Source organism: Melanostigma gelatinosum (assembly GCF_949748355.1).
Source record: "Melanostigma gelatinosum genome assembly, chromosome: 3".
Taxonomy (NCBI): Eukaryota; Metazoa; Chordata; class Actinopteri; order Perciformes; family Zoarcidae; genus Melanostigma; species Melanostigma gelatinosum.
Window position 1 is genome coordinate 10,473,835 of NC_136636.1, and position 12,399 is coordinate 10,486,233.

General features: G+C 43.6%; 1 protein-coding gene across 3 annotated transcripts; it reads left to right on the forward strand.

Moving 5' to 3' along the window:
• The first annotated feature begins 662 nt into the window (after positions 1-662).
• Positions 663-11,678, forward strand: eif4ba (eukaryotic translation initiation factor 4Ba). 3 transcript variants are annotated; one of them, XM_079266461.1, is made up of 15 exons: positions 663-749; positions 2,480-2,620; positions 3,128-3,333; positions 4,644-4,760; positions 4,924-4,978; positions 5,090-5,239; positions 6,801-6,932; positions 7,628-7,813; positions 7,922-8,210; positions 8,448-8,533; positions 8,853-9,114; positions 9,215-9,252; positions 10,376-10,505; positions 10,931-11,003; positions 11,246-11,678. In XM_079266461.1, the coding sequence occupies exons 1-15, from the start codon at positions 737-739 to the stop codon at positions 11,321-11,323; spliced, it is 1,956 nt and encodes a 651-aa protein (XP_079122587.1). In that variant the 5' UTR covers positions 663-736; the 3' UTR covers positions 11,324-11,678. The 3 variants fall into 3 exon arrangements, with proteins under 3 accessions (XP_079122587.1, XP_079122588.1, XP_079122589.1); XM_079266462.1 differs by lacking the exon at positions 10,376-10,505; XM_079266463.1 differs by lacking the exons at positions 10,376-10,505; positions 10,931-11,003.
• The last annotated feature ends 721 nt before the right edge of the window (positions 11,679-12,399 follow it).

Here is a 12,399-nt window from a genome sequence, read left to right on the forward strand (position 1 = left end):
AAACAGATTCTGATAAATATGAAACATTTAACCCTCATATTAACAACAGATTTAAGATACAGGACTACTGACTATATCTACTGACCCCAAGAATAAAGTAAGAAACAGCCATTTTCTTCTCCAAACATTATTATGTAATTAATGACATCTGGAAAAAAACAGATCATTAAATTGCAGTTACTTTGAATATTGGGTAAAACAAGAATAGACAGAGCACATGAGGAAATCTGTGTCTGCTGCATCTGTGTCTGTCTACTTGAAAATTACATTTTATCTACCTTATTGTATCTATTAAAACATCATAGACTGCAATCTCGTGGTTTATGGTGTTCGGCAACCAATACATTGATATTTAAGATTATTATTTAAAAAGCACCAATTATAACAAAAAACAATTATACAAAGTCATCAGAAACACATTTATTGGCAAATGCATGGAATGATGAATGAAAGCAGCCACCTATAAGATATGACAGAAACATCGGCTTCCTCTTGGGAATCTGTGGGGACCGAAGTTAGTAGAATGAGGGTTAAAGCTGCATTGAGAGCTTTGGTCCATGGATTTAAAGACTGCTATAAAAGAGAAATACATGAAAAACCGTGAAAGTTACAGCCAGAATAGAGTAGCCTAGTAGGCAAACAAGAGAGGGCACATGCCCGTGAACGGCGATGCGCGCTCCCGACAATAAACCTCTGACGCCTTCATCCGGGGACTACTACGAACTCGTTCTCCAACATGGCGGCGTCAGGTGAGGCTTACGAGGGTGAACGATCTGGGTCGGTTGGGTGGAATTTCAGAGGGTTTTACCGCGATAAAATTAAACATGTTTAGTTTTCGGGATTGTTAAAGTGTCGTCTCGTTGATTAGCGTCGTTGTCCCGCGTGTATAAATCGGTTCGTCGGTTGTTTTGGCCCGGTAAAGACGTAACTGCTGGAGGAAGGCGAACGAACGATGCAACGATTTGCACGATCTGAACATTTTAACCTCATATTACACATCACATGTGGTATTTTCCTATGGGAAAAAATGTTCTGTCGATGTGTTGGGCTGTCCGCTCTCGGGTGTACATCGTATTACACGTATTGGACATTGTGTGACCTGTTAGGAAATGTTGCTAACTGCGTGCAGAGCTGGCACGTTGTATGCTCGTAGCGGAGCTCTCCGTGGCGCTCACAGCAGACAAGCATCGGGCGCAAGCGCGTTTCCGTGGAGGAGGAGTTGGGCCGAGAAGTCCGTGCAGCCCGAGGAGTCTCCCCACGTGTGCAGCCTGGCTCCCTGCTATCGGTGTTTGATGAAACCGGGCAGCTGGGCCTGTCGGGTCGACTCCTAAATACTTCCCTGGCAGCTTCGCAACTTTGAGCCGTCCCACCCGACCGACATAGTCTTGCTCCGACGATGGCGCACTTGGATCCTGGCGCTGCGACGTGCGCTAGGCCCTAAAACCTAGCCTGCTAAACAGGGACACTTCCCTCGTCGGCACTCCTTTGCTGACTAAAGACAAAAGCGATCTGCGTATATAGCAAACACACAACCTGTGTGTTGATCCTCGTATCTGTTACGCTATTGTTGCGTTAGCTGAAGTCAATGCTGCCCAAAGTGAACGTTACGCAGCTCCCATGTGGCTAATGTCACAGTAGTGAGGAGCACTAACAAAAAAAAAGCCATTCTGCAGTCAGTGTATTACTATTCAGTTCTAGTGGGTATAAGCAGTCGAGGCCCGTTGATTGTAAACAATGACTTAGCATTATGTACTGGGGAAGAGTTGGTAACAGTCTATGTGAGCAGGTTTTTGTAACGACGTGTGTAAAGAATGTCCTGACAGCTGGGATTTTCACAATAAAGCTCACAGACAGCTTTATTGTAGCGCTGTTTTTTTTTTTCTTTTCTTTTAAATTCGACTAAAACAAGCCAGACCTGCTCTGTGAGCTGAGCTGTGTGGAGCCTCCATGTGCAACCGGAAACTGTTTGCTATTCAAACACCTTGGAGCAAGACTCCACGGTGTATTCCTTAAAAAAAAAAAAATGCAGCAAACATGCGGTCCTGTGGGTTAAACATGTCACAATTATTGATCCTTACGTTGCATTTTTGGGGCTGAACCAATAGAGACAAACCTCTTGTGATCTGTTGACAGACCACTCCCTGTGTCTTTACTTTCCAACAGGAAAATAAGTCAGACATTGTCTCATCAGCTGACATGAATGGAGACGCACACAAACCCAGACCGATGTTGTGTTTAAACGATTTAATCTTGCAGCATTGCATTTCACTGCTTTAATGAGTATTTTGTCTAATGAAAGTCAGTGAAGCAGTCTGACATCCCTGTTCTTACGACTAATTATCATAAATGTACCATTTAGCCATCTTTAAATGTATGAAATTAAGGTAAATATAGGCTTTAAAGACTTCTTTTGACAGATATCTGTATAGACAACCAACCCATTGCTGACTATGTACTCTTGTGTTCATCTCCCGTTTAGCTAAGAAGAAGAATAAGAAGGGGAAGACCCTGACTCTGACTGACTTCCTGGCAGAGGACAAGGGAACCAGCAACGCGCCCCCCAGCTACCCAGCCAAGTCCACTAGCTGGGCCGACGAGACCGATGACTTAGACGGAGATGGTGAGCAGCACACACTGAAATGCACACAGGAAGTTTTTATCTGGCAAACCTCGGATCTGTCTTGCATTTTTCCGTCGAGCGAAAGAAAGATCAATATCAGAATGCAGACACTGAATGTAATATGATGTGTTGTTGCAGAGCATTATTGGTCTTTTCTTTCCAAGTCCTTTAAAGCTATACAGCAGTAAGAACAGGTCGGGCAAGTTGGTGAATCATGTATAATCACGATCCTGTAGAGATGGTTCAAGTTTTCTGTTCAATTAGCCATAAACTAACCCCATAATGCCACGGAGGGATTGTAATTATCTGTAAACTAATATCTCATAATCATGGACTACTTCATGGCCTTTGTAAACGCCCTGTAAAGAAAGAAGTCAAGTGTAACATGCATCATAAGGAAACAAAGGTTGAATATCCTGTGAACAATTTGATTTGGCTGAGAAAATAATTAGTTGTTGGTCAGTAACTGAAAGTAAGTTTTATGTTATTTGTTTCTCACCCCTCCAGTTTCAACCTCGTGGCACACGGAGGAGGATTCATTCCGGGCATCGGCCATTGACCGGTCCATCCTGCCCACAGCACCTCGCTCGGCTCGTGAACCCAATGTTGACCGGTCCCGACTGCCCCGCAGCCCACCGTACACAGCCTTCCTGGGCAACCTGCCCTATGATGTCACTGAGGACTCGATCAAAGACTTCTTCCGCGGCTTGGCAGTAGGTGTAGCGCACACACGCGGGGCATATAACACACGGCACTTACAGGGGTTACAGCTACTTAAACTCTTTAGTTTTGCAAGGAAACAAAAGGTGAAACTCAAGTGATGGTTTCAGTCGCGGTCTTTGTTGTTCTGCACAGGAGCAACAAATGATACGCCAGTGAATTAGTTTAGTAATAAATAACAGGACATACAGGTCTAACGTCGTTTCTTTTTCCCTCCTTTAACTCTGGACATTAGGAGTGTTAGCCTGGTTCACACTGGACATAGAAGCGCCGCAATTTTTGGTTCAGCGGCAGGTTCGCGATCTTCAGCGATGGTTTCTGCGTCGTCTATTTATGCCATCTGCAAATATGGAAAGAACACGCGCTGATATTGTACTATAAACAATATGAATTGTATATATCAGTGTTTCCTATTAATCATGATCTGCAGCAAACTCGTTAACCCAACCGACACGTCTTGAAAGAAAAACCCCGCCTAGTTTGTAATGCTTTGTGAGTGTGACTATTTTGCTGTGTCACCCTTCATGTTCATATTTATACAACCAATGTGTTCCACATTCAACTTTTTTTTACAAAAGCACAGTGTAGAAATTGTCAGTTACAAGTAAAAGTCATGCATTCATTATATTACTTCAGTAAAAGTACAAAAGTATCAACATCAAAAGCAAATTAAAGTGACAGAAGTGAAAGTACTTTTTATGCCGAATGGTCCATTTAATATATTTGCTGTAAGTCTATCATTGAACGATAATTACTGATTACTTTGCCTTACTTAGGCGAAGTACTACTTAATATTACATCATTATTTATTAGTTGATTTATATTTTGTTTTAAGAATCTGAATCTCAAAATTGTCACATGTAGTGAAGTTAAAAGTACAATATTCTCCTCTGAGATGTAGTGGACCAAAAGTAAAAGAAGCAAAATGCTTCCGCACGTCAGCCTTTAGGGGCTGCCGGTCGGATCGTATCCTCATTTGGCTGCTCAAACTCAACCGTCCACCAAAACGCCGCTCGTATTTAGCCAAGTTTAGAACGTAAACAAGACGTATTACGTCTGTTGCGGTAGGGAATAGACAGCCCGGTGTTGAGAATTCGAATTTGAAATTTTCGATTGAGTTTTCTGCATCGAGTCATAATCGTTAATGAGAGAATCGTGATGCATCTAAGAATCAGATGTCTTTCCCCCTCGCGACTACTACTGTCTCCTATTCTTAAATGGGTGAACTGTACAGTGCTGGCCCCAGATCAGTGCATTCTCTGTTTTTATATGTTCTATGTTATTCTGTCACCTTCTTCACCAGATCAGTGCAGTGCGTCTGCCTAGAGAGCCCAGTAACCCAGAGAGGCTGAAGGGCTTCGGCTATGCTGAATTTGATGACGTGGACTCCCTCCTGAGGGCCCTGAGTCTCAACGAGGAGGTGAGAGGATGCAACAAAAACTTGGTTTCATAGTCGTTGCATTTTTTTGAACGAAACATGAGTGACACAGATCTATAGTTGTACCATGAATTAGTCAGTTTCTTCTTCTCACAAAGATGTATACGGGACAATGACCAACTACTCAATTTGTTGATGCCAACAGAACCTGGGAAACAGAAGGATCCGTGTAGATATTGCCGACCAGTCGAATGATAAAGGTACATCGCTCACTTTTGTTTTGCTGCAATGTCTTCTGGTCACTAGGTTGGGAATATGTCCTTTCACCTTCATTCTACAATTAAACTTAATATCTCCTCTTCTCCACTCAGAGAGAGACAATGGTTCTATGGGAGGCCGAGACAGGGGTGGACGGATGTCGGACATGGGGCCCGACAAGACGGACAGTGACTGGAGGGCTCGTCCCACTTCAGATGCTGCCGACGATGGACCTCCCAAGAGAGAGGAAGCCTTTGGAGAGAGTGAGTCACAATTGTTGTTGTGCGTGCTTTCACACGAATTAATGTGTTTGTGGTTTTGGACAGAAGGGATCTATGAGACGGCAAAATTCACTATTCGGAACATAGTTGCTCATTGTCCATAATTCTTCCTGGTCACATATTCGCAGCGATACTCTCTTGCGTTAGCTGCTGAATCTGCAGTGGGAGGCTGTATGAACGATGTGGAGAGAAGGACTCCACACATTAAATGTTTGAGGTGTCACTGCAGATATTAAACGCTTCAGTTAAATTGTCTGCATACAGCTACCGAAAGGATGTCTCATACTGAACTGAGCGTCCTGTACCGAACGGTACTGAACTATTCCAAAGTGTCCAAATTCACTCTGATTGAAAAAGGTTTCCCCTGATTTTGCTTCAGTTGTGATATTAGGGGCGTAACGGTTCACAAAATTCACGGTTGGGTTCGGTACGATACAGTGATGCCACAGTTCGGTACGTTTTCAATACAGTAGAAAACTATAAATGCCAGAGAAACGTACTTTATTTTAAAATGTATTTATTCATTAAAACTAACATCATGAAGTTATTCTTTGAACAATGATGGAACTATACCTGAGTGACCCATCTTCTGGGGTGTCTTCTTAGCAACACATAAGCATAAAAAACAAAAACTGATCTGTAAAAAATGTTATGTAGTATTGTTACTTACATCTTCTCCATCATCATTTTAGTCTGAACAATGATGGAACTATACCTGAGTGAACGTGGCTCTTCATCTCCCATTCAGTGGTCAGGTGATGTGCGTTACAGCCAGGTAGCTTTGTGTAACCCTCGACGTCCAGGCATCCGCTGTCAGAGCAACAGCAGTAGTGAACAGCTGCTTAAATGCTTCGGGGAGAGTTTGAAGCGTGTGTGCTGCTCCAGGTTTTCCTTTAGTTCTAACCACTGCCGCACTGGGGTGATGTCGGCGTAAATGTGTTAACATGTTTGAGGTATTCACACTGATGTAACCTACACTCGTGTAGCAAATGCAACATAGTGTTGTTTTTATCCACCACTCTCTCGCCATCGCCCTCATAGTTCACAGAGAAACCAAAGTGGCTCCAAACACCAGACCTGTAGGCCGTTGGAGGATCTTCTATTTCTGGTCTATAGCCATACTGCACCGAGCTAGCTTCATGTAGCCGCTACACTGTAGCGTGTCTCACAGCGCAAAAGTGCCCGACTGGAGTAGAACGTTTTTCTTTGGTGGTGGGCGTGTCAGAGAGCACGCTGTCCGTTACGTCATGTGGGTTGCCAGTTTGAGAACAGTGGCTCCACCGAAAACATATTTCCCACAATTTAAGCTTCTGCATTTACCAAATGCACGAGTATTATTCAAACGTATTGTTCGGTTCGTCATGCGTACCGAACCGTAGGCCTCGTACCGATCGGTTCAATACAATTACGTGTATTGCTACACCCCATATATATATATAAATAACCCTAAAATATATATAATTTTTGATGTCAGACCAGCATTTCACGAGCAGTGAAATTCCATAAGTGAAATGTCATCGTTGTTCTGTTACAATTCTTGCAGGATCACGGGACCGCTATGAGTCGGATCGTTTCAAAGATGGGCCACGGCGGGACAATGACCGCTACGATGGAGGACGAGACCGCTTCCGAGACCGCTATGATGACAGGGACCGTAGAGACTTCGATCGAGGAGGTGTGTCTTTGTGCTTGTTGGGATTCAGTACTACCTGGCTTTTTTTTTTTTTACATGCCCTTCCTAATGAAGTCATTGGCCTACACGACTCCCTGATTGCTCTGCTGCAAGCTTGGCTGCTATTAAATTTGTCTTTTTGATGCAACTTTTGTCATCCAATCATGGCAGCACGCATTAACTGTCGCGTCGGCACGCTCAGAGATCAGATATTGCTCCCATTGGGATCCAATCAGCCACTATGTGGTTCAGAGTTCGGGTCTAGTTGAGATGTGGACCGCTTGTGCCCACAATCCGGACAATTTATGAAACCTAGGTCTCAAATCATCTTCTCCTCACACTGGATATCCTCTCCTCAGTGAGAGCAAAGGCGAAGAGAAAAGCCGGGCCTTGAGACCCACTGGATGAAAACCCAACGTTTCCCGATTTTGCTGCTTCAAAATAAAAGCTTTTAAATAACAACGTAACAGGACTTTTGTTGCAAAGAGTTCTTAATGTGTTTATTAATCATTTTACAGACTCTCCTATACCGTCGGATATCACTGCGATAAGGCAAGCCTCATTGCAGTATCATGTGTGGGCACGCATGTGCAGACAGAACTGAGTTCAGATCTGGCGCATCGCAGAGGTGTCATTGAAAAGACTGAAACCGGACTTGTTGATAAACTAAACTGTTTTCTCTCTTGCCATCCTTCCAGGTTTTGACTCTCGTGGTGGTAGTGCTGGTCGTGACGCAGGAGGAGGTCGTCGTGCCTTTGGCACCGGCTTCCGCCGCGATTATGATGACAGTCGAGGTAGCGGCGATCGTTTCGGGGACCGGGAGCGTTATGGGGAACGTGGGGAACGCGAGGACCGGTACGAGAAAAGGGAGGAGAAGCGTGATGGTAAGAGCTCAACATACAAATAGTACAGTTTGTCAGCATTATTCATGAACTGATCACAACAAGTAAGGTTTAGCTTCATATTAATATTATTTTTTCCTGCTCTCACAGGAGCTGCTGTGGAGAGACCCAAGTTGGTCCTTAAGCCCCGTAGCATGCCCAAGGACGAAGAAGGTGGTGGGGGTGGCGGGGGTGGTGGCGGCGGCGGTGGCGGTACCACCCCAGCTGCACCCCCGAGCTCCGGCAGCAGGACCTCGTCCATCTTTGGTGCAGCCAAGCCGGTTGACACAGCAGCCAAGGAGAGGGAGGTGGAGGAAAGGCTGAAGAAAGAGGAAGAGAGACTGCAGAGGCAGCTGGAGGACGACAAAGGCCGGGGACCTGACAGAAAGATGCGAGACAGGTCAGGGGTCGATATCAATAGTCCACACCTTAGTTTTGATCAGATGATGAATCTATCTGGGATAGTTTTCAAATACTCAAGTTTATTTATGATAAAATATATTTCAGGAAGATTTTAAGGGCAGACACATTGCACTTAAAAGTTACATGTGAATTAATGTCATACGATACAAAGAATCTATGTGATTGTGTTATTGTTTTGTGCAGGCCTTTTGTAAGCTTTCTGTTTTGTTTTCAGGGACCCAAGCTGGCGTACTGAAGAAACTCATACTCGTTCTCGCACAGGAAGTGAGTCTTCACAGCAAGGAAGTACTTCTGGAAGAGGTGAGATAACTGCATTTAATTCTGATGGAGCGTGACTTCAGATATCTGGTTTCTCCTTATAAGTCTGAAGGGGCAGTATTGTCGGGAGCGTGTATCCTATTTTGTGTCCCCCCCCTTTTTCTTTTTTTTTTACCTTTTTTTTTTTTGACTTTATTGTCAAAAAAAATGCTGCCGTCTTCTGTTCTGGAAAGTGTTCTTTAAACAAAACCACGAAGACAAACAAAATTTAGTGAATATCTTCTAAAGTGGTAAAAGAGTTGAAAACATTATTGTGATATAAAACGGTAAGAAACAACGTGCTCCTCTTTTACTCCACCAGGCTCCCGGTGTCGAGATGGTGAGCGCTCTGGAGAGAATGAGGTTTTCAGTGCGAGAGAAGGTGAGCCCTCCTCCCCTGGGACCTCACCGCTGCCCCCCCCTATCAGCACCTCCAAGGAGCCGCTGAAGGTGATGCCTGCACCTCCTCCAAAGGAGAACGTCTGGGCCAAGAGAAGTGCAGCCAGCACAGGCTCTAGCGAGGGTGATGGGCGACCTCCAGTTTCTCCTGTCTCTCCGAGTGATTCAACTCCTCCCAAGCTCAGGTGAGAACTCAACATACTGCATGTTAGGAAGACTGCTCAGAGTCAAAGTAAAGTGAGTGTTTTGTATGCATTTCCCTGATTGTTCTTACTTTCTCTTCAGCTCCCCGAGTTCTGCAGATGAAAGAGAATCTGGAAAAGGTAAGGCCTACTGATGAGTGGGCGCTTTTACCCAAACCAACCTTCCATATAGACTATAAATACACTCGAGCAAACTATGAAAGGACTCAACAAAAGCAAAGGAAACTGAAGACAGTTTTGTAACCACTTTCATACATCTGCAATCGTGTGTGATAATGGAGACTTCGGATGAAGACATGAATGTCCAGAGCCATATTAGCAACAAAAGTCTCAAAACAAAAATAGTGGGTGGATGAAAATGAGACATTGCTGTTCTTAAATTCCCATTTACTAGTGAGGCAGAAATGCAAAGTTTGGGACCAGTTGAGAGGTCAAGTTATCTTAATCCAAGCGGTTTAGCCTCTGTGGGCTTTTAAGGCTCTTCTTATCAAGCTCAGCGTCCTTTAAATCACTTACAATTAAATCAAATAACTGATGGGAACTCGGTCATCAGTTTTAGAGGTTTTGCCATCAACTGAAGTGTTTAAAAGTGTTATTTAGCAGTCCATCCAATAGTTTTTGCAAACTTTTAAAGATTTCCTTTTTGTGATCACTGATGCTGAAATGTAAATGCTTTCAAACTCTTCTGTGGTCCAGAAAAGGCAACAGGTTTGCCTGTAAACTGATCTTAAAAGGTCAAACTTCACTCTACAGACAGGGAGTCCAATCCTTACTGTACATGCAGTGTTATTACGTATCTTCTTGCTAAGAGTGTATTCATTACAAGGGGAGCACTGAAATGTTTCTCACATTAGTCTGCATTGTATGGTGCAGAATAATATGCACATGCGCCACCATTCTGATTTGAAAACGAAAATATATCTGGTTGAGACTCGAGCAATCTTTCCAAATGTACAAACACTGAATACCTTCATTATTAGCAGTACTCTGACTTGTTTTTCATTGTTTTGGAAACCTTTGTCACAGCTTTCGAGCCAATATCAAATTTAAATTAAATGAGTTACACTGTACAAGCTCAGCTTGCATTCAAGCAGGTGTGCGCCTCTCATCTGGCCCTACATCAGTGACTTGCACTTCATGAATCCAACCCAGTGGCTTCCCTATGCTGCAGTGTGTTGTGAGTGTGGTCTACTGTAGGAAGTCCAACGACCTCCCTTCACTCAACTGTCTGGCTTCTTTTAAGATGAGAACAAGGCTGGCGGTATGCGTCGGGACCGGGGTCCCCCACGGGCACGAGGGGGGCCTGCAGGGCCTGGAGCAGGGCGGGGCCGAGGAGAGGGTCCCAACAGAGACCGAAGAAAGGAGGCAGACAGGTCAGCCATCCAAAGCTAGCCGCTCCGAAGTTCTTAATGCGACTAGGAGACCGTTTACTGGGCATCTGTAAAGAATGGCCTATGCTCAGTTTCACGACATCCAGGGTTTCTGGTGTGCACATTTAATGCTTTACCTTTTCTACTCCAGATATCCACATGGTGTAGCACAAGAAACGATTAATTATCGCGCTAAAATATCAACAGTAAAACATTAATTGGACCTGAAATTTGAGTTTTATTTGGGGCTTTTCTTCTGAAAATGAGCACGGTGTGAACTGGGTGCCAAGCAGCTTTCAGATGATGGAAATGAGCATAGCTTTTGCTCCTTTTAGTTTGTCTTGTAAGCTGTGTGTGTTTGAAGATTCACAGCAGAAGCACTGAGCTCTACCAATAGATTTTAACCTCAGTGTTCGCTTTGATTGTAGAAAGGATAACAGAAGAGACCGAGACTCCAGACCACCCCCAGAGCCAAAGAAATTTGAAGGAGCCCCAGCCCCTGTAAGTCCTTCACTGCCAAGGATTAGTCAGACTTCACCTAAATTATACTTCATTAAAGGGTGTCTCCTAAAGCCTTGGGTTGTTTTACCAGTGCTCCCCCGTACATTATAGGCTTTAAAAACATCCTTTTTCCCCCTAATGATGCATCCTCCTTGACATCTTGTCTCTTGTCTACGCTGTTATTTGTTTAGCATCCAAAGCTAGCCGTTCTGATCCAGGTTCCGTTTTTGTTTTGCCTTCAGAAGTTCAGCTCAGCCAGTAAGTACGCCGCTTTGCTAATGGACGGAGACCAAGGAGACGACGCAGAGGACGTAGAATAGAAAGAAGATAACGAGACAAGGCCCGACAGCGCAAGAGGAGAAGAAGACGACCGCTGAAAAAGTAATCTCACATAGCTTATGAAAAAACTCCTCACATGGAAGAGGCTCCTGGGAGGACATCACTCCCTCCTTCCTTTCCTCCTACAAACCTTTTTCTTTCAAAACACCCGCCCATCCCTCCCTCCCCCCCCCCCCCCCTCCCCCCCGCCCGCCCCAACTTCAGGACTATTCAGCTTCTTAAGAATAGTCGCATACTGGACTTGTTTTAAATGGAAAAGGAGTAGCTGACACATGGAAAAGTGATGGATAACATTGAATTAATTGTAATAAATAAATGGAAAAAGTGGGGAAAAAATGAATTTGTATATTTGTGGATCACTGATGTGGTGAGGTTGGATGATGTGACAGAAGATGTAGTTTACTAAGTGGAACCTGTTTTTCCAGTATCTTTTTATCCATTTTTGATTCATTGACTGGCATAATTACGAGATCAAATGCTTAGTATTCATTATACGCCTTTTTATTCACAAGTAAACTATTAGTTATTATAGAATTATTTTAAATCAATCGCCTAAATCAAATTTATTCATGAAAATTGTTAAAGAAAAACCTGTTTCCCAATACTGCATCATAACTGTTACTAGTGTAAAAACATTTGTCATGTGTGCAGCACCATGTAGCATGATTGAACTGCTTCCAAGCTGATTCACAGTATTGCAATAGAGGACTGTAATGGACTAAAGTATTGCAGGAGTGACTAATATGTTGATTCAAAAATGAAAAAAACACAGCCGCTGCACGATTCTCACTGAATTTAGTGGCATCACTATTATCCTCAGTCATTGCATTGATGAAAACCATTAAAGGCTCGTAATGGTTGTTTCAAGCTGTCTTAAAGATGCTCCACAGCTGTCTAAATCATTCACTCTTTCAGAAGTGAGTAATACAAAATATTTGGGGAAAGTCTGGCGTTGCCTAGGATGTGAGGATTGCCATGAACATGTCTTCCAATTTTCAATAAATTGGGGTCAACATGTGCGTTCAAATAGTATGTGGTCATTTCTTATGTATGCATT

Excerpts from the sequence above, each read along its gene's own strand:
- eif4ba (XM_079266461.1), top strand. Across the intron at positions 8,534-8,852 it reads AGGAAGTACTTCTGGAAGAG|GCTCCCGGTGTCGAGATGGT; the intron begins GTGAGATAACTG and ends TTACTCCACCAG. Across the intron at positions 10,506-10,930 it reads CGAAGAAAGGAGGCAGACAG|AAAGGATAACAGAAGAGACC; the intron begins GTCAGCCATCCA and ends CTTTGATTGTAG.